General features: G+C 41.4%; 1 protein-coding gene across 1 annotated transcript; it reads left to right on the top strand.

Moving 5' to 3' along the window:
- Window positions 1-660: 660 nt before the first annotated feature.
- On the top strand, window positions 661-26,034 carry kcp (kielin cysteine rich BMP regulator). The gene is made up of 46 exons (XM_054620479.1): window positions 661-924; window positions 1,669-2,201; window positions 2,521-2,593; window positions 3,322-3,620; window positions 3,717-3,885; window positions 10,755-10,825; window positions 10,947-11,040; window positions 11,679-11,761; window positions 11,848-11,941; window positions 12,046-12,125; window positions 12,214-12,299; window positions 12,429-12,519; window positions 12,875-12,974; window positions 13,088-13,173; window positions 13,442-13,535; window positions 13,696-13,845; window positions 13,926-14,032; window positions 14,169-14,262; window positions 14,371-14,544; window positions 14,619-14,701; window positions 14,806-14,899; window positions 15,500-15,682; window positions 15,793-15,963; window positions 16,099-16,272; window positions 16,397-16,479; window positions 16,562-16,652; window positions 16,724-16,806; window positions 16,888-17,061; window positions 17,678-17,857; window positions 17,981-18,245; window positions 18,877-18,959; window positions 19,042-19,135; window positions 19,208-19,381; window positions 19,486-19,568; window positions 19,846-19,966; window positions 20,057-20,139; window positions 20,520-20,619; window positions 20,739-20,827; window positions 21,576-21,678; window positions 21,783-21,925; window positions 22,146-22,318; window positions 23,181-23,292; window positions 23,377-23,478; window positions 23,584-23,748; window positions 23,837-24,137; window positions 25,332-26,034. The coding sequence occupies exons 1-46, from the start codon at window positions 822-824 to the stop codon at window positions 25,550-25,552; spliced, it is 6,309 nt and encodes a 2,102-aa protein (XP_054476454.1). The 5' UTR covers window positions 661-821; the 3' UTR covers window positions 25,553-26,034.
- The last annotated feature ends 1,305 nt before the right edge of the window (window positions 26,035-27,339 follow it).

Raw genomic sequence — 27,339 nt, 5'->3', positions numbered from 1 at the left:
AAAGCTGTGAAACATGACTACTTGTGTTTACCACCGCCCTCTCTCTCTCTCTCTCTCTCTCTCTCTCTCTCTCTGCACACACACACACACACACACACACACACACACACACACACACACACACACACACACACACACACATACATACACACGTACATTTTTGGCTGCTTCAGCATGGATCCCCTCCAGTCTCCAGACCAGGTTTTAGCTGATTACCAAAACGGGGGTCTTTGGGAATCAACACCACTCAGCAGTGCTGGGTGGAGAGATGTTTTTTTGGGGGGGTTTTGCCTGACAAAGAGAGGGAAAATAAGGGAAGAAAGGACTTCACCCTCAGCTATCCTTCTGGGACTGGAAACTGAACAAGACAGACAAGAAACCGGTGACCTCACGCATACTGCACACCTGAACTTTTCTGCATGTGTGTCTTTTTCTCTCTCTCTCTCTCTCTCTCTCTCTCTCTCTCTCTCTCTCTCTCTCTCTCTCTCTCAATAACAAGCATCTTGAGAAAGGATAGTAATAATCATCAAACTCTATGCCTTTGTGATCATGGAGGGAAAGTGCATTGTAGATATGGCCCCAGGGGGGAATGTAATTGTGTGACTGCAGAGAACTGACGCCCTGCCTGCATCCAGATGTTTCTTGTTTCCCCTGTGTGCTCTTTGGAAAAGATCTGCTTGCAGTGAAAACAGGGAAATCTTGAACCTAGAGTCCAAGGTCCATGTCACCAGATTAAGGTTAAAAAGACAATGTATATCATGCCTTTTGCATAAATTGTTTGGATTTTGATCCAGGCTTTATATTTTGGTTTTGTCTGGATAATGGAGAGCGGCAAACTGAGGACGCTCATGCTGCTGGAGATACATTTGCTCTGTATCTTTGTGCTGTCTGTGCAGGGGCACTCCAGTCCAAATAACGAGAATGGTGAGTTTACAAAAGCATGCTTGGGTCACCAGTGTTTTTTTATTTAGCATGTTTATAGTTTTGTTGTTTTTGCTTTTTTTAATTTTGATATGGATGTCTTTTACTTAATACTGCAAAAGTTAAAGTGTATTTAAGAAGTAAAACTAAAGTGTTTCATGCAACATATTCTTAAGTGTCAAAGGTAGTTACTTGTTTTTTCAGTACAGTCTTACATACCATATATTATAGGATTCAATTATTGACTTGATCAATTATGTGCAAGCATTTTATAGCTGTTGTAGTGGTGAAGATCATGTCAACTACTTTACATAATGTTGGGTAGATAATAATTAACCCTCATCAAATTCTATGAGCTGATCGTATGTTTTTATGAAAAATCTTCATTTACATAGAAGCTAGGCCTATAGCTATTGTAATACTCAATTACATGTACTCAGTATTAATTGTATTAAGTACTTACTTTGTGTACATGCACTTAGCTACTTTCCACCACTGGGGGAAACTATACATTTTTATCCATAAAGCAAAACAGATTTACTAACTTAAGCTTTAAGCAGTGAGGATTTAACTCCAGCAGCCATGTGTGACCGGCTGATGAATAGCTTCATTCTGATTCCGTCTCACACAGACTCACACACTCATTACAACCCAGAAACAACAGTGTCACCCTCCATTAGACAGAGCATGACCTCATGCAGTTTGTGTCTGCATTTTTGAAACAGGACTGTTTTATCTCTCTCCTAGTGATCGATCTTCTGGCAGCCCTCAACATGTCCCATCACATAAGCGGTGTGGCCAGACTGCAAAGTCCTGGCAGTGTGATATACAAAATACGTCCCAGAGCACCATACCTGACTCTTCCCAGTGAATATTCCCACTTCTTGTATACCAACCTTCAGGGTGGTATGGGGGTTCATTTGGTCGGGCATCAGGCGTCGGGCTCCAATGCCACTCTTTTTTCTATCTCCTCTGCCTCCTCACCCATTCTCCAACTCATCTCCTCTACCCACAACTATTCTCTGCGTTTGGACTACCAAGCTCGAGGAGGAGCTCAGGGACTTGCCAGCTTTCACTTCCCAAGAAGAAACCCCTTCTCTGGGGGTGAGTGGGTACAGCTGGCTGTGAGCCTGGACACTGATAGGCTGGCATTTTTTGTAGATTGTCAAGAAGCTGTTTTTGTACCGATAAAAAGTGACGAGAGAATCAACCTGGACCTGCCTCAAGATGCTGTGGTCACTCTTGCCAGCACACCAGGGAAGAAAGACAGCAAATTTAGTGTGAGTTTCTTGCACATACTGCTTACCTATACATACTCAAATACTGACAAAATGAGACATCACCTTCACTGATTTACTTACCATTTACAGTACTCTTTTAGGGCATAATTGAGCCCATTTGCAGTTCAACATTATCACTAAAGGATGAAACATTTAAAAAACAACAACATAACAGTGAAGTTTGGAACTGCAGTACTGTATATTCAAAATGTATACAATAATTCTTCCTAATTTACTGTAACATTCCATTCAATCTGAATTCTGTATATACAGTAACATTTATTATGTGTGCATTTCTGTGTTTCTTCCGCGAATGCAGGGATATTTGAAGACAGCTGAGATTTCAACGAAAGCATATCTAAGGAGGCCGTGGCTCTGTGACAATGTTACAGGTAAAGAAAGATTATTATATTAAAACTGAAACCAATTATTTTCTTTAAACACAGAACAAGGATAGATATATAAGAAGATTGCCGAAGAGAAACCCACAAGCCTGCCTTTCAAAATAAACATTTCAAAGCTCACTATAGAGCTGTGAATGATATCCTTTTTGTATGGATATATACTATAAATGTGTATTTATACTTGCGTGCACACACTGTTTGCATTCATTCATCAGTTTGTAACAGAATGCTAAAAAACAGATACTGCAGAATCTGAAGAATCTGACTATATGCCAGAGGCTGCAGTGTCACTCCCTTCTTGTTTTCTTTTGCTCAATTATTTCTCTGTATTACTGACCCTGATAATATATTGTATTTTGAGTACTTTTGTACTGGGAGACATGATACAACGTCAGTGAATAGTTCTCCTGTCATAAATTATATAGACTATTAAATAACTGATAAAACTTTATTTTTGAACTCCGTCTAGAATTCCAAAGAGTGAGATACTCCCAAAACTCAGTCGTGGGACCACCATGGTTTTTGTGGATTAGATCATATCTTTTGGCCCTTAGGCAGATAGTCCCCCAAACAGTTTGTTTATGTTTCCTCAGTGTGGGTTTTCATTTTGACAGCATTTCCCAGGATGTTTGTATAAGCTCAAAATTTGTTCTTTTATTAATGCAAGAAATATCCAGGAATCTCTTCTCCCAACATCTGTCGCTTTCTCCTTCCAGATGCTCTGCCCCGGTCTCAATTCACAAACGCCAATAGCTCAGATTCTCGGACTGACAGCAGTCGAATGTTCCAGCAGGATGCATCCTCCAGTAAACCTCAAACAAGCCGCAGGCCAACGGACCAAACCAACCATTATCTCCAGGATGTCCAGAGTGACCAGCTGCAGAGAGGTCTGGTGCTGGGGCCCCCGGGATCTCCTCAAGGGGTGAAGTCTGTTTCTCAGAAAGATGACAGGCTGAAGAAGCTGGAGAAGAGGCTGGAAGATCTGGCTCAGATGCTGGACATGGTCAAAACTCAGGTACATATTTCACTTAGATTGTATGGCTTTCCATGATACAACAAGTATGTCAAGTGATACAAAGTGACGTGACATAGAGTTGTTTTTTTTCTGCAGAACGCAGACCTACAGTCACGCGTACTGTACCTGGAGGGATGTGAGTGTGTCAGGCAGCGATGTGTGTGGGAGGGGCGTGAAGTGGAGGATGGCCAGCGCTGGCAGATTGACCTCAACACTGTGTGTGTGTGCACATCTGGAAAGGTCACATGCAACGCTAAAATTGAAGGTAAAAATTTGTCCGCTTTTGCAAGTTCTCTTTCGATCCCTCATTCCCTCCCTCATTTCCTGTCCCTGTTTATCTTTGTCACATACATACAAAAACACACACTAAAATTAAACTATGATTTTCAAAAACCTTACACTAACAGACATTCAACTGGTGTTAAGTAGCTAGTTTGCAGATGGCCGTCCCTCTCCCAGACCCTTGTCTGTCTTACCCCTGTCAAAATGGAGGCGTATGTTCCGTCTTGACCTCTGACCCTGCTGGGTTTCGCTGCTCCTGTCCCCCCAACACCAAGGGACCAGTGTGTCAGAGACAGCTGAGACAGGTATTTTAGTACCAGGATTAGTGGGGCAGGGTAGTTTCATAATGTTTGACAAAACAACAAAACGTCTATGCTGAACTTTTGTGTCAATGTTGTGAAAATCTATGTATTAGTTCCAGCCAATTTTAACCATGCTAGCGGCAATGTCCAGTTGAATGGATTTCTATAAAAATCAGATTAAGCTGTATTTTGTGTTTAGTGCGATTCAGCAAATGGTGGCATGCTAACATGCTTAACTAAGATGGTAACATGGTTAGCCTTACTCCAATACATAAACATGTTAGCATTTTCATTGTGAGCATGTTATCATGCTGACGTTATAACATGCATTTAGCTCAAAGCCCTGCTGTGCCTAAATTCAGCATCACATAGCTGTTAGTAGGGTGCTAGACTCTTCTTGTAATGTTGAGCATGTGTCCTTGTGTGCTTTTCCCAGCTTTGTCTACAGTGGGTGTTTCATTGATTTAGTTTGGAAGATTTGCTTATTGTATGTTTGGTTACCCAGCAGGTCTCCAGAACTTTTGAAAAGCTTGAGGTGGGTCTTAATCACAAATGAAGGGTTTGAACACCTCTCCTGTTAAGTTTTGTGTTACTGTAGTTTTATTATAGTTTTAGCATTTTTTTTTGTAGCTTACTTGCCTCTTTACATTGCTACATTTGACACCACAGTAGACTTATAATGAGGTAGTACATTTTGGGAAATACATTTTTTTTCTCGCAAATTAGATAAGAAGATCGATACCATTCTACTAGTTGCTAATAGGCAGATTTTTGTAACTTTTTGACAGAGTGAAGCTAACTGTTTCCCCGTTTCCAGTCTAAGTGCTAAGTTCAACGTCTCCTGGCTGTGGCTTCATGTTTAATGGACAGATGTGAGAGTGGTATCAACCTTCTCATCTGACTATGCGTCAAAAGTAAATGACCGGCTTCTCAAAATGTCAAATATTTCTGATGTAGTTTTTTAGATTGGCTCTTGTTATTGTCTGTTATGTGTTCATGGTTTAGCTGTAGGACCTTGTTTGGCCTGCTACATTGGGTGAGCCCAATAGCAGTGCTTTACTTTACTTTTGTCTTCTGTCTGTTCCGGCTATGGGCATTGTAGTGGGGTTTAAGGCTGGGTAAGAGGCCCTGTGTCCCCCTTCCCCACTTCTAGGCATGTTGGGTACCCAAACCAGACAACAAGTGTGAAGGGATGCGGCCATTTCAACGCCGCTGGGCCTTTAATCCTACCTCAGGCCTCTGTGAGGACTTCCTCTACTGCTCTGGACTAAGCAGCAACAACTTCCCTTCCTTTAATGCCTGTATGAACCAGTGCATGTTGGGTGCGTGCTGCCTCCGCAAACCAAGGCAGGATCTTCCAACAAGCCACCAGAATTACAGTCAACATGGATACGACTTCTCCTCTGTGAATAGGACTCTCTTTGGATCAGACCCAAGTATTTTGGAGGATGAGATGCAGTACGACAATATAGAACGTTCTGAGCTGGAAGATCTTAAAGGAAACCTTAAAAGGGTAAACTGCCCCGAAGACCTGGATTTCAATTACACCTGCGATTACCTCACTCGAACACAGTGCCGAGCTTTGGTGAGGAACCAAGCTGGAGAGGTTCAAGTAATGAGCTTCTTTCCCGGAGTGAAGTGCTCCGATGTGAGATGTGGTGGAGGTTGTGGTTGCTTCTTTCAACAAAAGCTGTGGAGATATGGGGAACAGTTAAGGCAAGGCTGTGAAGAGTGCACATGCACACCTAGTGGCAGAGTTGTCTGTGTGTGCAAGCACCTGACCCAACGTAAAGAGATCAGAGACCTCACACTGAGAGAGAGGAGGCTGTACCAACGGGCTATCAGAAAAGTCTACACCAGACCAGGTAAGACTGTAAATCTTTTTTATTCCCTTATCTTTTTCAAATCTAAAGTATACCTTGTTATCATTATTTTTTGTTTGTGTGTGTGTGTGTTTTGCATGTGGGTTTAGCTTTGTGGAAGGGCTTTGCGCTGCTGAGAGCTGAGTTCTCCCCTCTGGCCGGTGATCATGCCTTCTTCCTTCCCTGGAACCGCTACTTCCTGCGATTAGTGGAGCGTGAGCTGCAGTCAATATCATCATGCAAACTGGCACTTCCATATTTTGAGTGGACAGTTGACTCTGGGTCGATGAACTTCTCAGCTGCGTGGCAGGCTGGATTGTTTGGAGGAGATAGTGAGCCCGGCTCTGGCTGCGTCCGACATCACCCTTTCCAGGGCTTGACTTCCCGTTTCCACTGGTCCCCTTGTCTCAGACGGCGTTTCAACTCCTCGGTTTGTCAAACATCGTTTATTCATTTGACAGCACACCTCACTGTATTTTTCTATACATTGCAACATTTTGAGCTGTATGACTGGTACCAGGTTTGTCTAACTAATTTCCAATCCCTTTAGATGTGGCTGCCAGATGCAGTGACCTTGCAGAGGACCATAAACCAGGCCGACTTTCAAGTGTTCTCCCTGTCTCTGCAGACCTTTTCTGGCCTCTTTAGGCTTTGGGTAGGGGGTCACATGGCTTCACCTCTGGCTGCCTACGACCCTTTATACCTCTCACACATGGCATTCATGGACAAGCTGTGGGTACAGTGGCAAGATAAACATCAGCATGGATCAAAAATACCAACTTCTAGAGATGATCATACTCAGAGCGACATCCTTTACCCTACTGCACAGAGGCATGTGAAGATGAAGCCTTTTGATGTTACCCCCGACGATGTGATTTCTTCCCAGAAGCAGATGTGTGTCATTTATGTGCCCATAACCATTGGTGCACCTTGTAATATGATACAAACACAACCACAAGGAACTCTGAAATATTGGATGCGTAGCTTTGACAAACACAATTCAAACCACAACAGTTTGGTAACTGGGGGCTTTGACAGCAGTGGTTTTGACAAACATGGATATGATCGTAATGGGTATGACCGAAGCGGTTGGGACAGGTGGGGCTACGGCAAAGATGGCTTTAATCAGGACTTCATTGATAGGGATGGATATGACTTGTCTGGTTTAAACCGCTATGGGTTCCATCGTTCTAATGTCACCTGGTTTGGCATGCGTAAGGATGGGGTGTTTGAGAATGAGAAGAAAACAAAGCATGACAAGACAGAGGAAAGTGATAATAAGAAACACAGAGACAAGATAATGTCCGAACTCTTCAGTGACAAAGGCTACAATATCTATGGGTTTGATCCTTTTGGTTTGGATAGCAGTGGGTTTGATGCTTTTGGCTTTGGAATGGATGGTTACGACAAGGACAGCTGCAACTGGTTCTTCAATGGGCCACACTACCTGCGGTTCTTCTTCCACACGCAGCAACAGTTGATGTCATCCAGTGACCGAGCTTTAAACAGCATCAACCGTACCTGTCCTCCAGTCAGCTCCCTGCCCCAGCACTGGGCAATGCAGGACTGGATGACTTTTAATCTGGACAAAAGCAGTGCTCTGAATGGTCAACTAGAGCAGGAATGGATTGGACAAATGAAGCCAGAAAGTGCAGCAGCTGCTCAAAATAGGAGCAACATATGGCTTCCAATCACACCAGATCACAGGTATCAGCATTACAAGAAGAATAGTGACAATAGTCTTGCAAAGCCAGCCCACAATTTGTTGTTTGTTGTTCTTTGTATAGTTTGACACGGCATAGTGAATATTTGCTTAGGAGAGGCATTAGTTTAGGTATGTTGCACAGTTGATTAATAGCAAGTGCTGCCCTTACCATGGACATCAGCATTAGCCCTCCTTACACCTAATTGGACAAACACAACATTTGCTACGCTGCTATTGGTCAAATTTCAACTTCTGTCCATCCAATAGTGCTTCTCAATAACTTTGAGATAAAAAACAAGGCCTTGCAGTTGCAGATCCATGCTTTATTTTACACCTACAACAGCAAGTTTCCAGTTGTTCTCAAGTTGCAAAGTTTCTAGAGTGTGTCACATGATCATTTAAGCCTCCCCCCAAAGCTTTATCACCCAAATACCAAGCTTATCTCAGTAGAAGTATTTGGAACTAAAATGTTATGGTGAGAACAGAACTTGAAACATAACAGCTGGCTTTACGAGAAAGTATTCATATCGTGAATATTAAGTTAAATCTTTTTTCAATTGTTTTTTTAACCAATGATGCCTGTTCCTTGGAAACACTGTAGGTTTTGTTTCAAGCTCCACTGGTTCAGCGGCTGTCCTCTTGGCTCTGCGCCTGTTAGCTGCCCTGACCTCTGCCACCAGGCCCGTTGTCATTTGTACCCCGAAGCTGTCTGCCATGTGAACAATTGTGGTTCCTGTTTCACAGAGTGGCGGGATCCAGCTACTGGAAACCATGTAATATGCCATGGTTGGTAAACACTGGATCCTTTCCCCCAAAAATTTAGGAATAAAGTCGGCTACTTTTTACAGCAGTGAGAAGAGATTGGACCATCCATCTGTACCTACATCGTCTCTGTGTGGAGAGAAAAGCAAAAATCACTTCATGACAAAGATGACCATTGAAAGGACTGGAATCAGGATACTGGAATCAAATGGGACAACGACTTCATTACCAATGTTACATTTGCAAAATAGGATTTGTAATATTTTACATTCTGACATTAAAAGGTAAAATTGGTCCAGTATTGGGGGTAAACGCTACAGCAGCCAGCTGCTAAACAAGTAAGGTAGAAAAATATATCTTATTTCTCTTAAGGGTAATTTCCTTAATGGTCAGACACTTAACAATCTGACCTTGTCAGTGGAAAAAACAATCTCTTTTAGTGGACATAAATAACTCGCTCAATACTGGACCAATAAAAAAAAAAGTCCTTTATAGTATCTTGGACACAAAAACACAGGAAAACAGGGTCCAGGTTGAAAATGTCTTCTCTGTAATGTGTTCTTATGCTGTATATACATAGTATGTATGTCTTTGTATATTACAAGAAAGCATTCATATTTTCTTACTTACCTCTAGTGATATCTTGCATTGGAGATAATTGATAATAAGGAATTGACAATAATCAGTAATGTCTCCATTATTCTGGATGATCCAGAGACCACATTGTCAGGAGTTGGTTAAAGTTATTTAATCCATTTCTCTGTTGAAAGAAGTGCACTGTTGACAGCAAGGTCTGTAGATAATTGGTTTGTATTTACCTCAGAGGTTGGTAGAGACCAAAAACAGAGCTAAAAGAGAGTGACTATTTGACTAATATTCTCTGGGTGAACAGAAACATGACTTGTTACTGCTGGATGTGAAAAAATTTGACTGTTAACTAAGACACTGCCCTCAACTGTCAAATATCTTATCTATATGCAGGTTTAGAGCATCATCCTGGTAGTTATAGAATGTTTTTTACAATGTATTATTCTTTTTTTTTTTATTACTACCATTTGCCAATGTGTTCTATACGTTTTAGAGTACCTTGCCTTTGTATTGGGATACAGTTTTACTCAACCTCCTGCTTTGAGCATTTGAGGTAATAATGGAGAGAAACAAACACATGAGAGTTGAATTTGGACTGGCCTCATTAAGGATTATTCTGTGTCTCTCTTTGTCTCTCTCTCCCTTAGTCCGCTCCCACAGAGTTATGTAAACTTTATTCTGTCCAGCTTGTTGTTCACATTTTAACCATCAATGTAATACACATGTGCCCAAACAGCCCACTGTCCCTTCTCTCACCCCTCTTGCCTGTTCTTTGTCACTGTCTCTGTCTTTTCATTCATCCTCCCCTTAATTGTTTCAGCATGTTTGCCAGGAGACTCCAATGGCACCCGGTTGATACACACTCGCAGGCTCACACTCCCACACACACACTTTGATCTCATGCATGCTTGGCTTGCTAGAGGAAATGCCTGTTGGCTGCTGGCACAGTAGGCAGCCTCACTAGCCTCTCTCACACTCTTTGATTATCACCCTCTCTAGCACACAAACACATTGTCTCTGTCCTTCGGAGGGTTGTCATTAAAATAATTATCTGCTGAAATGTCCAAGCTAGGCGAAACTTGTATTTCATGAGCTCCCTGAAAACCTTTGATGGAACAAATTGAGCAACTTTGCTCTTCACAGTGTTTAGTATGTGCTGTACAATAAACAAAGTTATTTTTCATCAACATAACCTAAACAGCCACAGAATGAAGGAAATTGTTGCGGTGATCTGTTACTCCTACAGTAAATCTCTTCCAGTGTTGGAAGGCAAGTGTCTCTTCCACTTGCCGGTGGTCTTTAGTGGCTTGAAGGCTGCAGGCCCTTGTGGTTATAGTTGCGGCCCATAAAATACAGTACGTGTGAGAGCAAGCACATGTATATCACATCAGAACCGTGCAGTTCTGTCATCACTGGAGATGGAGCAGAGCCAGATGTTCCCCAGTGAGTTGAGAAAAGGTGAAAAAAAAATCTGCATTAGTGGAAAAAGAGGGACCACCAAAGCTCAAACTTACTTCCAAATTCCTCTTTTCTTACTTAAACTACCAGTATACACTCAAACTTTTATCTCCTAGGATATGTCACCCACAAGCTCCAAAATGTTAATGCACTTCAACTTCTGTCTCACTTTCAGGGTGTGAGCTGGATGGTACAGTTCATAATGTGTCCTACAGTAGAGACGGCTGTCAGACATGTACATGTAAGGTGAGTATCTTTGTTTTGACCTACACCTACACTAATACAAACATATTCAAGCCTGAAAAATTGCTCTGTTCTTCCCTGTTAATCATTTTCTCTCACCTCTTTTTCCTTTCATTGCCACCAGGAGGGTAACAGGGAATGCTATCCTCAACCCTGCCCTGCACTGGACTGCACTCAAAGGGAGACTCTATCCGGAGACTGCTGCCAGAGATGCAGAGGTAAGGACAAAGCAAAAACAAGTCCACAACAATCTTTGTTAGAGAGAAAAATCTAACACAAAACCTCAGCCTCAGTTAACTACATAAAAACTTTTATGAAGAAACAAAAAAAAATGCCCAAAAGCATAGATTCTTCTTCATATAAAAACCCTTTTGGAATACATCCAAACTCTGAACTGGAGTCACAGTTTATATGGGTTTTTAAAAAATGAAGACTGTCTCACAAAGGTTTTAAGAAAATATCATCATGATAGGGTTGGCAACATCTTTACAAATCCTTAGGCAGCCTTTAAATGGGCTGAGCATTACAAAAAACACCTTTATTTGGTAACACTTCTAGTTGGTTTTGGTCAGTGAGAAGCAAAACAAGAGGTGTGGCACCACAAAATAAATGTGATTCTGTTATTGTATCAATACAATATGTTGACAGGTTAACACTGGCCAGAAAGCATCTCTACCAGACAGCAGGGGGTGCAAATGTGCTTCCAGATTTGAGGGCTGATATAAGTCCATTTAACAGATAAGATTGTTCTGAATTAAAATGGTTGAAAGCTTTGTCCTCCAGAAAGAGACATTTTATTTCCCTATGTTTTCATTTCCAGTAACACCAGTAAAGCAATGTAAATATGTGTTTGCAGGCTGTATCCATTCTGGTGTCCAGCATGATCATGGAGCCAAGTGGAGGCCGGAAGTAAATCCTTGTGATGTCTGCTACTGTTTGGTGGGTTTGATACTGATTGGCAATTTAACCTTCTCATCTTCTCTATCACCTTCATCTGTATTGATATTGTTCTGTTCTCTTACCAGGAGGGTCAGGTTCGCTGTGAGAGGGAGCAGTGTAACACTCCATGTGAAAACCCAGCTGCTCCTCCACCCAACACCTGCTGTCCAGTTTGTCAAGGTGGGTTTCTTCAATTCACTGGAGGAGTGTGTGTGTGTGTGTGTGTGTGTGAATGGCTTCAGTAAGTTGCAGAAACACAGTGTGTGATTGTGTATGTCTTGCAGGATGTGGTGTGAACGGTCACGACTTCTCAAATGGAGCTGTGATCCCTACCGGAGACCGTTGTCAAGAGTGCACATGTTTGGTATGGCATTTATCATCACATTCATCATTAAATGAAGATTGTTGTTTGTATAAATCAAGTTTATCTTTATTATATCGTTCTCCTCCAGAACGGAAATGTGGCTTGTTCACCCCTTCCCTGTCCTGCCGTGACTTGTCAAAACCCTTTGCATCGTGCTGGAGACTGTTGCCCACGGTAACTAACCTGTCTATTCTCATCCATATCACTTCCAAGCCTGGATCAATCCACCTCATTCATCTCCTACCTTCAAGACAACATTTCCAAAAGTTTTAGATGTTTACGGTGTGTTTATGTGACCTGCAGGTGTGAGCAGTGTGAATATGAATCCAAGTTATATGTGGATGGACAGAAGTTCCCCTCAAGGAGAGACCCCTGCCTCTCCTGCCGCTGCTCTGTGAGTTCAGTCTGGCAACGTTTTTAGTTTTTTTTATGTTCATGTGACTGGATGAAGTGTTGGCAATAATTCAAGACCCAGGGATTCAAAGAAAACCTGTCAAAACCTTTTGCACTTTCAGAAGTAAATGTGAATAAGTTTGCAAATGGAATTAAGTGTGAAAATTAAGCTGTGTCCTGTTGTGAAAAAATAATATATATATATATATATATATATATATATATATATATATATATATATATATATATATAGAGAGAGAGAGAGAGAGAGAGAGAGAGAGATTTTGGGTTATCTGCATAACCCATATATCTTTATCTGTATCTGGCTATCTTTATCTCTTGTGTCTACCTGTTAGGCAGGAGAAGTGTCTTGTGAGCGCATTGATTCATCATGTCCTACACCACAATGCAGTCATCCAGCTAAGCGCAAAGGAGAGTGTTGTCCAACTTGCGATGGTCAGTAATTTGTCAAATAAAGGCCATTTCTTCATGTCTTTGTAAACTTTGTTTTGCCTATTGCATGCCATCCTCCTATTCTACTTCTACTATTTTTTTATTTGTTTCCACAGAATGTGAGTATGACAGGAGGGTGTATGCTGATGGGAAAGTATTTACCCCCCCTGGTAGTGGACCCTGCCTAAAGTGCAGGTGTAAGGCAAGTATATTCAAGAAGAAAGTGGTTAAACTTGGAGATTTTTGTATTAAAACATGTTCGATTTAATGAGCGAGGGTGCATTAGGCTTTATTCACAAAGGGGGAAATGTTTCTACCTTTGTCTCATGTCTCAAGCACAGTATGATTTCAATACATTTAAAAGCATTTTATAACACTCTAGTACCTGAGCGAGCATGCACATAATGGCTAATATTGTTCTGTATGATTGTTCTGTATATTAACGTTTTCATACTTTGTATCTGTTTTAGAGTGGGAATGTCAATTGCCGTGAGGAGAAGTGCCCTCCTGTCCAGTGCTCCAACCCCATTATAGACCCACATCTCTGCTGTCCAATCTGCAAAGGTTATAATGCATTCACACACACACTCACACACACACACACACACACACACACACACACACACACACACACACACACACACACACACACACACACACACACACACACACACACACAGGTGCAATTTATCAATGAATATATGACTCTGCGTTTTCATTGTAGCGTGTGTGTTGGAGGGGCTAGAATATGAGGAAGGCTCCAACTGGCACCCTGAGGGTCCCTGCTCCAGCTGCACCTGTTTGAATGGAGATACGCTGTGTACACACACACAGTGCCCCCCAACCGAGTGCCTGCATCCCAGCAAGACCGCTGGTAAGACTGTGTGTGCCTTAGCTTTGTTGATACGCAAGTAACAGTGTAGCGTCAGTAAACAGTTTCTTTCCTTTCCCCAGGTTCATGTTGTGCATTGTGTGAAAGCTGCACCTATAACCATCGTATCTACAGCAATGGCCAGAGGTTTACGACTCCTGACCACCCCTGCCACATCTGCACATGTCAGGTGAGCACATCTCCATTCTCATACACACAGACACACACACACACACACACACACACACACACACACACACACACACACACACTGCACAGTACTATTAGCCTTCAAACATGCTGATACAGCCCTCCCTTCTCCTCAGCATGGCAGCGTAGAGTGTGAGAGAAGACCTTGTCCTCCACTAAACTGTTCCAACGCATACACACCACCTGGAGAGTGCTGCCCTAAATGTCCAGGTACCCAAACTCAGAACTAGATATGGTCATGAATCAAGTAGCTTAATTTCCTTTTAGTTTATTCTCAGTCAGCTCACTGTAACGTCTATGTGTTTGCATCTCTCCCAGACTGCTCCTTTGAAAACCGCATATTTGTGGATGGAGAGGCTTTTCCCAACCCTGTGAGTGTGTGTGAGGAGTGTAAATGTGTGAGCGGCCAGGTTGACTGCCACCAAGCCCAATGCCCTCATCCTCACTGTAACGCGCCTCGACACGGAACATGCTGTCATAACAACTGCAATGGTGAGGAAACATGAATTTTATGCATACAAATGAATATTTCTAACTAAAATGTACGCAACATTCCTCTAAATTAGGCTGCAGCTATGCTGGGAAAGAGTATCCCAACGGACAGGAGTTTCCCCATCCTACTGACTCATGCAGGACATGCAGCTGCATAGTAAGAATAATGAGCATCACAGTATGACTAAGCCCTGCTGTGTTGATCACCTGTGGAGTTCTTGGAGCAGGTTTTTATTTCAATCTGTGTTGTGTTTCTTTTAGAATGGGAATGTCCAGTGTCTGATGAGGAGGTGTCCACTGCTGCCATGCTCCAACCCAAATGTGCTGCCTGGAGACTGCTGCCCCCAGTGTCCTGGTAAGGATGTGCAAGATAGAAAAGTTCAGAAGGATGAGAAATGAAAGTGCACTAAGATAGATCACGAGGTTAGTTATTGTAGTTTGGCATGTAATGTTGCTCAAATATCAACACTGTCTGTGCAATTAGTTTTACCATTAGCGCCCGATTATTGAAAATTTGCATCAAAAGCGTACTTTCTTTGACACAAATCTGAACACAGAAATTCTACACATATTTTTATATTTCTATTTCTGTAACCATTTCTTGCATGAGAATGAATTTGGCATACTTTTAATGAAACAAAGCTAACTAACTGACACCATGGCAGATTTCTCTTCCTGTTTACATTCCCAAAAGCCCCCAGCATATTGATTTTTACGCTTGACTGTTTATTATTGTTAGTGAGCAGCTATTATGTCCCCTTTTTGCTCCTATTTTAATTTTATGTTTCTTTATCAAGTTATGGCTTAATAATGTCTTCATCTGATCCTTATTTTGAAAACAAAAAGCTTAAGAAAGACCATTATAATAGTGGCTCATGATGGTCCAACACGACATTGATTATGAAGTTCTTTAGTGGAAACACACAGTTACATTTTTTCACTGATATTCCCTTAGCTCCTCCATCAGACTGTGTGTATGAACAGCGACCCTACAGACATACCGAGCGTTTCTACCACCCAACTGACAGCTGTCGATCATGTACCTGCACCAATGGGACGGTTCACTGTCAGCGCAAGCCCTGCCCCTTTGCTCCATGTGCTCATCCCATCACACAGCAGTGCTGCCGGACATGCGAAGGTAAAATTTCTTACTTTGTGTCATCGGTTGAAACAAAAGACCTCAGCAAGTTCAACGCAGTCTTTCATTTTTGTTAAAATCATGTTTTCTCTCTCTCATTTCCCTTGCAGGCTGCTTATACGAGGGCAGAGAGCGAGCTAATGGGGAGAGTTGGGATGATGCATCTGATCCATGTGCAGTATGTGTTTGCCGTGAGGGCTCCGTCCAGTGTGAGAGGAAGCGCTGTCCACCGTCCAACTGTAACCACCCAGTCCAGAGACAGTGCTGCATGTCCTGTGATGGTGAGCGAAAAGCTATAAGCAAATGTTCCAGTTACTACAGATGAACCACAGACATTTCTGTCAACAGGTTTAATTAGGAACTATTTTCCAAAGGTTGTCTCAAAAATATCTTACTCTCCAGTTTTCTACTTGCAGGCTGCATGTTTCATGGTAAAGAATACCCTGATGGCACGGAGTTTGGTGATGACAAAGACCCTTGTGGTGTATGCTACTGTTACGGAGGTGAGGTCATCTGCACCAAGTTACCTTGCTATGGAGAGTGCAGCCACCCTTACAAACCACCCGGACAATGCTGTGGAGAATGCGAACGTATGTAAAGTCAATATCAAACTCTGCCCACATTCCTAACTTAGGATCATTGATTTTAAACTTAGTTGTTTCATCTTTTCCAGTGATTACAAAATGGACACATAAACTTGTTTTTATCTGACAGGCTGTTTCTATAACAGTGCAGTCCTTGCAAATGGGCAGTCAATCCCTGACCCAGGAAACCTCTGCGCTGAATGCACCTGCCAGGTAGCATCAACACACACATTCACGTACATATTCCTGCTGGTTAGTCCCTTGTATTTTATGTGTCATGCTTCCTCTCTTACAGAGTGGTTCAGTGAGATGTATGAAGAAGTCGTGTCCAGCCACCCACTGCCCTCACCCGGTCACCAACGCTTGTGGCTGCCCTGTCTGTGACGGTAACCAGCTTACAACATATCACAGTTCATGTTAGGTAGAGTAAGTCATTAATATATGTTTTTTTGTATAGGTTGTCAATTCCAAGGTGTGAATTATGTTGACGGACAGATCCTTTCAGGAGGAGAGGGAGGGTGCCAGGACTGCACATGCTCAGTGAGAGGAAGAAGGGCTGCATTTAGTTTCGGGGTCTTTCTGCATCACAGCTACTGTACATATTTGTTTTTTTCTCCATAGAGAGGTGAAGTGGTGTGTACACAGAGTAGATGCCCTGCTGTGTCATGCCCACATCCAGCTCTAGATGGCTGTGCATGTGGAGTCTGTGATGGATGCAACTTTAATGGTCGGGGCTGTTTCAACGGAGAGCGATTCCCACACCCTGCAGACCGCTGCCAGCTCTGCTCCTGTCTGGTACTAACACGCACATGTTTTAATTTTTATCCACTGTTTGTTTTTACCTATAGATGGAAACCCTAACTAGAAAGTTGGTATAAATTCTTTACAGTAAGTACCCCTCTGGTGTTGGAGCTGTGGACCAGAACTTGTCAAAGTAGTAAAAAATGGAATGGCTCATCAGTGATAAAAAGATGACTAACATGTATGAAGTCACAGAGATGTTTTAAATAAATACTCCAAGAGGAGTTTATTTTTTTAGTAACAAATACTTGCCCGTTGTAGGCTCTGAAAAGTTTGCTTCTTCACATGGGACAGCAACTGTAATTTTATTTTACAGCATTTATAGTGGATTCCAGTGGTAACCCAGAGTAACACAAAAAAAAGTGTCAAAACATATTAACGTCAGTTGCCGCATAATCCACTTTTTCCTGTTGAGTATGTTACAAACAATCATTATTTTAAAAATGATACTTCTGGTTACTTTTAATGGAGCACTTCATTTTATTTTTTACATATGGAGCATGAATACACCTAGTTACCACTCTTTTTTATCTTCAGTTGTACACAAGGACTATTAATGAATATGCAAAAGAAATATGGTCAACCTCAATGCGTATGTTTTTGTGTTTAGAACGGTGGTGTGGTGTGTGCGCATGTGTCTTGTCCAAGTGTGGCCTGTGTACGTCCAGTGACCCCTCCTGGGGAGTGCTGCCCTGTCTGCACAGGGATTTGTCTTCATCGGGGGAAAGAATATCAGTCCGGCTCCTCCTTCACTTCTCCCTCTGATCCCTGCTCTTCGTGCTCTTGTCTGGTTAGTATGACAATTCTTAATGGATGAAAATTAAGAACTGTGCATTTGATACAAAGTCAAATTGTCTGATTAATTCTATCCCCCTTTTTTTATTTTCTTTCCCAACTGGTTCCTTCTGATCAGAATGAGGTGGTGAACTGTCAGAAGAGACCTTGTCCAGTCCGGTGCTCCCACCCGGTCCCTTCAGATACGTGCTGCCCCGTCTGTGACTCCTGTCTGTATGAGAGTGTCGTCCACTCTCACAGTCAAACCTTCAAACCCTCCTCCAACCCCTGTCAGCGCTGCACTTGTGTGAGAGGCACCGTCACCTGTGTGCCCCTGGTCTGCCCACCAACACCCTGTGTCCGACCAGTTACCAAGCCAGGACAGTGCTGTCCTGAGTGCACAGGTACTTCCAGAACTGTTTGTGTAAATGGTATGAGAACGCTTACGTGTTACTACTGAGTCTTTTAATATGTTTAGCTGTAGCAGATCTGTGGCATCAATATTTAATCCAAATGAACCCTGTCCCTGCAATTTGAAAAAATAAATATATAATTTTTTGACTCACAATTTGTCAGCATGAGATGGACACAATATTTGGGCTGTTTTGGCCAAGTTGTATCTTCCATGCATGGTACTTTTAAGCCTACTGAATCAGAAAAACACTTTAACCCCAAAAAGTTAAAAATAAATTATAAAAAAATGTAATCCGCTAATTGACTGACTTTATGGGGTGCATTTTGTGCTGATCCCAAGATAATGTAATTTAAACTATTAGTCATTCATGTTGAGAGATTATTTTACCAATTGTTTTTTTTAACTTACACCAGATCCTTCAATTTAGCTTTAGAAAGCACCTAAAAGTATTTATGGGAATTGATAAAGGCCATTGCAGATTCAAGGACATCAAAAACTCACACATGCATAAACTGCTTATATGAAAACATGACAACAAGCCTCTCTAAAATAGACTTTAAAATAGACTCAAAAATGTTTTCCTTACTCTGTCTTTTACTCTTGTCTGTCTCTGGTCTCAGTGTGTATGCTGGATGGACAGGAGTTTAATGACGGACAGACATGGACTCTGAGTTCAAACCACTGCTCCACCTGCACTTGCCAGGTCTGACTCTTCCATCTCTTACTTTTTCCTCCATATTTGCACTTTTTATGGGTTTATTTGTTAATCTATCTGAGTCTTACAGGTGGGTGAGGTTCATTGTGCGTCTCCTGAGTGTCCAAAGCTGCCTTGTATGCATCAGTTGACTGATCCAGGAGCCTGCTGTCCTCGCTGTAGAGGTAACTAGATCTCAGAAAATGATTATCGCAGAAGGAAACTCTTTTTACCAGTGATTTAATTTTCTCTCTCAGGTTGTGTGTATGGAGGAGAGGAGCACACAGAGGGCAGCAGCTGGTTTGCAGACTCCACCCCCTGTATGACGTGTATGTGTGTGGACGGGGTGACCACCTGCTCTGAAGTACGCTGTTTATCTCCCTGCGTCAACTTCATCAGCGTTCCCGGGGAGTGTTGCCCCGTGTGTGCTGGTAAGCAAATGAAGATCCAAGGCACATAAGCTTCATGTTTCATATTAGGATTTTATTTTGTTTTGGTGCTTGATAATCTTATATTATTGTTTTTTTTCACGTAGACTGTGTATTTGAGGGCAGAGTGTATGGTCCAGGTGACAGTTTCCATCCAGCTGATGACCCCTGTCAGATCTGCACTTGTGAGGTACGATACATACTTATACACCTGAGAGCTGGAAACCTGATTTTTACATGCTCTTTGATTAATTGATTTAAAGCAGTAAATTCTTAACCTTGAGAAGCTGGAACTACATGATATTTGACATTGCTGTTAAAAACACAACTTAAATGATTAATAAATGTCTCTGATTATCTTCTATCAATGTATAGATAAATTAACAAATTGTTTCAACTGTCCTTGATAATAGAAGTAATATTAGTAACAGTAGTCATTGTAATCAGAACTTGTGTGTGTGTCCCAGGTGATGCCGGATGGAGAGCAACATCTGAGGTGTTACCGAAAGCAGTGTCCCAGTCTGGTCGACTGTCCTAAGAGCAACATCTTGTTTTCTGGACCAGAGTCCTGCTGTCCTGTCTGTGCACGTCAGTATAAAACTGCATTTGTGATACACTGCTTGTTATATCTGCATTGTCACTGAGCTCTGTAACATTTGTATATTTGTGTATGTTTAGAGCCTCTCAGTAACTGCACCGCTGCACTGATTGGCAACGAGGTCTTGGCAACAGATGACCCATGTTTTACCTGCCACTGCAAGGTACCACGGCAACAACACTTTTCCTAGGCTATATTATGAAAACACTATGTCAGGAATAAGAAGCATTATGCGAAGTATGACTCGATCTGAATCTAAGTAAGAGAATGCCGCTGACACAGCTTGTAATAGCCTGTAATGGAAACATGTGCATAATAGTCACATTTTCACAGTTGAACAAATAAGTAATGTGATAAGAATATCTGTCAGAAGTCGTAAAAAATGTTAGATTTTTGCCATTTCATAAGCCTAATACGAAGTAAGTGAAGTGAGTTTAGTTTGACATCTGGGCTCCTTGAGATCTAAATTGTTTGTATTGATCAAACTTATGTCAACATCCCATGTGATTTGATCAGTACACTGATCCTGTGTCTGTGATTTAGGACCTCACATGGACCTGCTTACACCAAAACTGCCTCCCACTCACATGCCCTTTCGATGAACAGTTTAACTCTCCAGACTCATGCTGCCCTGTGTGTAAAGGTGAGATAACACCTTCTTTCCTCCCGTTTGTCTGTTCATTGTACATTTTAAAATTTCAAGGAAGTCTTATTGGCATTAACACATCCATTATTGTGATGGTTCTCCTGTGTTTCATGCAGATTGTGTAATTGAGGGCCAGAACAGACGTGTGGCCAACGGCAGCAGCTGGACAGACAGCGTTGACGACTGCGTCACATGTACCTGTAACGTGAGTCTTAAAGAATTTCTTACACTGCTCATGCAATGCTTCAACTAATGATAGTAACATTTACACACCACTTTTCAAAACAATGTTAAATTCAAGATAATATGGCAGAGCAAATATTAACAAAGGTCAAATAATAATAAACAAGACTAAAGGTTAATCAAGTAAAGGCCTTTGAAGAAGTTGAAATGAAGACAGTTAAGATGGGTATGGCCATAGGATCTCAAGCAGCATTCAAGGTCACTGAAGAATAGCAGTGCAAACCTAAAAACAGTCATAAAACCAAGGTCTGCAAAAAATATATATTTTTGATTCTGGTCATGTACATATGCTGAAGAAGCAGTGATTGAACAATGTTTTTCACTTAAATTGACAGATAAGAATCCTAATCACACCTCACATTCTGTATTCTAACCCTAGAATACATTTCCTAAAGTAGAACAAGATCTTAATCTATAACAAGGCATCATATTTTATAAGATGATCTTGAGTTTTATATGTAAAATATTACTATATCTGTTGTATTTTTTTTGTGTAGTAAAAGTGCAAATTTGTCTCCGAAATGGAGGGATGAGAAAGTATAAAGCAGCATTAGATGGAAATACTCAAGTACAGTACCTTAAAATCATACTTTAGTACAGTACATAAATAAATATACTAACTGCCTTCCATTACTGGACTGGATTTTTAATCTTGTATCTATTCAGACATCTACATTTAAAGTACTCTGTTCTTTCTGTTTCATCCCTAGCTGGGCTATATTGAGTGCAGCATTGAAGAATGTTTACCCGTCGTTTGTCTAAATGGCCAGAAACAAGTGAAGATTCCAGGGAAATGCTGCTACGAATGCCAAGGTATCACAACCAGCCAATACAGTGAACTTCCACAACTTTTGTGCTCTGCCTAACAAGTTTAATGTCTGTGTATGTGTGTCTCTGCTTGTGCGTGTGCGTTGTAGACTCAAGGGCGTCGTGTTTGTACCAGGGAACAGTGTATCACTCTAATGAACAGTGGGAGGTGGATGAGTGCACCGGCTGTACATGTGTGTTTGGAGACGTACACTGTCACACTGAACGCTGCCCTTCAATCACCTGTGCAACAGTCAGTAGCCCCCCCCCCCCACACACACACACACACACACACACACACACACACATTTCATAGTGTTTCATCATAATCTGAAATGTTTCCATGAAGCCTCACTGTCCTGAACCATCAGTCTGTAGAGAGACATTAAATATCTGACATTTTCAATCAGTGTTAAAACTTCGGCAAGCTGCTCAGTGTGTTTGTCTGTGTTTGTGTGTTTGTGTTTTTGCAGGATGAGATGCCAGCCATTGTCCCAGGTTTGTGTTGTCCTCATTGCCTTCCTCGTCCAGCCACCTGCATTGCCTTCGGCGACCCTCATTATCGCACCTTCGATGGCCGCATGCTGCACTTCCAGGGAGCGTGCACATACATCCTGGCGCAGGACTGTGAGAATGGAGACTTCAGGTGAGTTGGTCACCATGGTTACCTAAGCAAGTTTTGCATGGTAGTAGACATGTTTGCTCTACTAATGCTGTATTTGTTTGAATTGTAAAAATAATTTCAATGAAATGATCTTCGAAGGAAAAACACTCTTCGGCTGCTCGCAACTTATATACAAAACCTGTGACGAGGGGTCAGAAGGAGATGTTGCTTTGTTTAAAAGGTCGGCTTCTCAATGACTGATGGGGTTTTGCATGAAAACAACATTTTCTGCCATAGCTTGAACATACGTTTTTTAATTAATTTAAATTAGAATTATCTGATAAAAGTGAGTTATTCTCACTGGTTTGAAGTTGGCATGGGACTCGTTTAAAAAAAAGTTGATGTCTCATAATTATATGGGCAAATCCAGAATTTAGCAATATTTAAATGAAAATTTGACAGCTTATCAAACTCCCACAGTCCTGACAAAGCAAATTATCAGTTTTAGAGTGTTAACCTTGATTGTTGTAAATATACTTTTTCATATTTAATTTTAAAGAGAAATACTTTAACGAACTTTAAGGGGCATCAAGCCAAAGAGGTTGGGAGCTGCTGTCTGACACAAACATCCAGTCTAATCGCTGCTGTTAATGCTGTTTGCAAAAACATCCAGTTTTCAAGATGCTTTGCTTTTGTAACCTGCTGTGGAAAAGACTTGACTTTATACATTTAGAACAGGAAACGACAACTTTTGAATTAAATTCCTTCATGTCTTTAAGAAAATACCAATAAAAGAGAACAATCAAAATGACATTTCCATTACCTTTAAATACAATTTTTTAATACATTTTAATAAAATGTTACTCTTTTTGCCCTGCCCAATGACTCCTCCTTGTTTATACAGTGTTCATGCCACTAACGATGATCGTGGGCGTAAAGGAGTGTCCTGGACCAAAGAGGTGACTGTGTTTATAGGAGACATCACAGTCCAGCTTCTCCAGGACTGGGTTGTGAAGGTTTGTGTGTACAAATATTGGAAATTATTTTTGCTAAGTCATGTCTGTGATATTCATCCACTCAGCTGTTTCTGTTCTCTTCAGGTGAATGATGAGGTTGTGACTTTGCCGTTCCTCAGAGAACCGTACATCTACGTGGAGCGACAGACAAACACCATCTTACTCAACACTAACATCGGGCTGAAGGTACAGTCTTTTTATCTCTTTTATCTTGTGATTAACATATGATTGGAAACAGTAAGGCACTTTAGATTCTGTCACACACTTATACACTCACTGGTTCACCATTAGGTACTGTGGAGCGGTCGCTCACATCTGGAAGTGAGTGTGCCAGGCTCCTATAAGGGCCACACCTGTGGGCTCTGTGGAAACTTCAACAACTACTACCAGGATGACCTCCGAATGCCCAGCGGACGACTCAGCCTGTCGGAGTCTGACTTTGGCAACAGCTGGAGGGTAAAATAAAAACATAGACCAACACAGAATACATACAAAAACAAGAAATTGAACTGCATGCAAATCAAACACCTGTCTTTTATTTAAGGTCACGAATAGTAGCCATTCCCTCCCATCCTGTCGCCCCGGTGAGAATATCGATCCCTGTAAAGACGCAGGCTACCAGGCCAAGAAGGGGGCTAACGCTCGCTGTAAGGTCCTGAAGTCTGCTGTCTTTAAGCCCTGCCAACGCGTGGTGCCTCCTGAACCGTGGTACGGAGCCTGTGTGTACGACCTCTGTGCCTGTGGGGCCAACACTGATGAGTGCCTGTGCGACACACTAGAGGCCTATGCCAGCCAGTGCAGAGAGGCTGGAGTCGTCTTGCAATGGAGGAGCCCATCGCTGTGCGGTGAGTGAAACACACACTCAAAGGTCATGTTGTTTTATTTTCTTAATCAGCTTCTTTGCTGAATGAGCATGTGGTATGCTGGAAATAATCAGCCAAAGTTAGAGCAGATTTTGTCATTTCACATGAGAAATGTCTGTATGTATGTCTCACTGATTTAAAACTTTGCTCCGATGGAAAAAGGTGATACAGACATACCTCTGTGTACCAGTCAGAATTGAGCAACATTTGAATCTAAATATTTTGACATTTAAGTGGTTGTTACTCTTACTGCATATGTTGCCAAACCACTGTTAATCAAATCTGATCAAACCACACCCACACTGTCCTGATGAAATCTGGAATCACTCACTCGCTCATTTATTCACTACTTTCTATATGATTGTTGGGTTTCCAAGTTCTCTCATCGATAGATGTTCAATTCAATTCAATTCAGTTTATTTTGTATAGCCCAGAATCACAATGTGCGCCCATGAGGGGGGAAGACAACAAACCAACATGATTCAGTGATTAATACCCAAAGTTGGACACCTCCAAGTTTGAGTGCATAATTAGATATGAGTATAATGCTATCCGGTCAGTGGGAAGTAAACACCCACTGTATGATGAAACAGCTCACACTATTACTCTGTTTTTAGGGCTGTTTCTTTAATATTGTTAACATTTGTCAGGCTCTATGATCAACTCTCAGGTGATCAGTTTGACGCGTGTTTTCAGTTTGGGAGTTGGTGACACATGATAGAGGTGCAGACTGATGGCTTTCAAATGGGCAAATCATCAACATTTGAAACCAAGTTTAAAAAATGTTTTTGTGTAAGATGAGAGGTGATAAGTGAAAATTCTACTGAATCACATTGCAATTTGACCACTTGCAGTAAAAATAAAAGCCAAATAGTCATATAACAAATGTTTTATTTTTAGATCTCGAAGGGTCTCTATGACTCATCTTCTGTTTTCAATCAAAAACTCACCCTGTTCCACCTGCTCCTGTTGTAAAACTGCTCGGTGATGCTTTACAGTGCTAGAAGCAAGCCATGCACAACAAATTAGCCTCAAATGAATATGAAAAGACATCTTGGGGGGAAAAGGTGATCTTATTGTTGACACCTGCTAATTCCCACTGTTTACCCTTGAAGCCAAAGAGGTGACCGTTTTCTCAGTCTCTCATTGTTTTCTCTCTATTGCTGTCCTCTATAGCTGTTGGCTGTCCAGTGGAGAGGGGCTTTGTGTTTGACGAGTGCGGACCCCCGTGTCCCGTCACCTGCTTCAATGTGGACGTACCACTCGGGGTGATAGAGAGCCACTGCTTCAAGCCCTGTGTCCCCGGCTGCCAGTGTCCTGCTGGTCTGGTTCTACACAACAACTACTGCATACAGCCAGAAAAGTGCCCCAAGATCATTCATGGCAATCCCCTATAATCCTTTGGACTGCTCACTTGGACACTTAACACATATGCACTGCCACCTCTAATCATCTTTAAACCACTCAAGGGCTGCTAAAGCCTTCTGTTACTGTATACAGTTTGAAATAAAAAAAACAACCTGTGTATTTAACGTATTGAGAGAAGTGAAATACTGCATTTTAATGTTTTTTTTATTAACATTGTTTTATTTTTATATGTAGCACTGAATATTTATACTACACAAGGGTTTTGTCATTTCTTCTACATGTTCATTGGTATTGTCGCTACTTGTTTTGTTTTACACATTTATGATGATATTGTCCACAGCCTTTAGATTATATTAACAGTATTATTTGCTACCAAAAGAGCATTTGTTTACTGTACAGGTATTTTTCAGCACTGTGCAATGTGTGACTGTATAAACAAGAAGCCATATAATCTCAGGTATTCCTTTTTTTCCTCTACATCATACAAATAAACAAAGGCTTCACTAATTGTTGTATTGTATTATTAATTCCAACTGCTTTTTTTGAGTGCACAGAAGGTCAGATTAATATGCAAAATGTGATTAACTTTTCAATTCAACATATATGGAGAATAAAGTTACAAATGATAAATGGAGAAGGGATGAATATTTACTTAGGATTTAATGTGCCACATCTTTCAGCCAAATCTAAATTACCAACTGCTGATAAACTCCCAACTGTCTCAGAAATGTATAATTAGTACCAATTATATAGTTATTTCGAGGAAACTTAACAGGAAATTAAAGTCCTATTTAAAAATGTTTTACCTCTATTTCATCCGAGGATTTTAATTAAGGTTCATGATTACATATAATGTATGAGACAGGCATCATAATATACACTTTACACATTGGGAGCCACCAACTTTCACTGGTGATTCAATGTCACAGAACACTTCAATGTCACATGGTCTTGGATCACATTTCTCCCCCTGACAGATACACTGTCACTTTTGTTGCTTGGTAACCTGATCCAGCTGTTGTGCAGAGGACTACTGTAACCATAGTAACAGCCTGTATCATTTATCAGTCCACAGTGGTGAAAACATGGAGCAGGTAAGATGTTGTTTATTAGTTTTTGTGTATATATGTAAACTACATCTAATGTCTTTGCATTTTCCTTCAGGATTGTATCGCCGGTCTGTATCGATCCCTGGGTAAGTCTGTCGGAGCAGAGTTCTCCTCTGAAGATGTGAGTGTCCTCTACCACAAAGTGTTTCATGTTTCCTCCAACACCGAGGAAGCACATGTGGTCATGAAGAAGGTAAAAACTATGATATATTTAAAACAACAAAGCCGCTATTGTTTGATCCAATCTTCATTTGTTATTATGGGATACTCCTATATACCTGTGCCTGTTTCAGATTGCAGGAGGCGACAATAGTTGGTCATGTGTTGGTGAAAATGTGTTGGACGTTCTCCTAGAAATGGAACGGGAGAAGGAAAAGAAGGAAAAGGTCGTCAATGCAATGTTTTTCCTCTCTCTGAATTTCATTTAACGGCGTCTGAGAAACGCAGTGGACAAAATATTATTTTTTCATCACCACTAAAAGTCAATATTCTTATCTGCAGCTCTACTGGGACCTCCAGCTGCTAAATGTTGGAAATCTCAACACTCTCTATTCAATGGACAAACAAGTTAGAGTCAATCCACATGTGTTGAATGGCCTTCACCAAAGCACAGACCCAAATATTTTCAAACAAGTGGTCGGGGGAAAAGAGCTGAACGGGAGTGTGAGAGGTGTGAAGAGGCTCAAGAAGGCAGCCAGGCAGTGCTG

The sequence above is a fragment of the Anoplopoma fimbria genome, chromosome 19 (genome assembly GCF_027596085.1).
Source record: "Anoplopoma fimbria isolate UVic2021 breed Golden Eagle Sablefish chromosome 19, Afim_UVic_2022, whole genome shotgun sequence".
In the NCBI taxonomy this organism is placed as follows: Eukaryota; Metazoa; Chordata; class Actinopteri; order Perciformes; family Anoplopomatidae; genus Anoplopoma; species Anoplopoma fimbria.
This window is presented reverse-complemented; position numbering and strand designations above follow the sequence as displayed.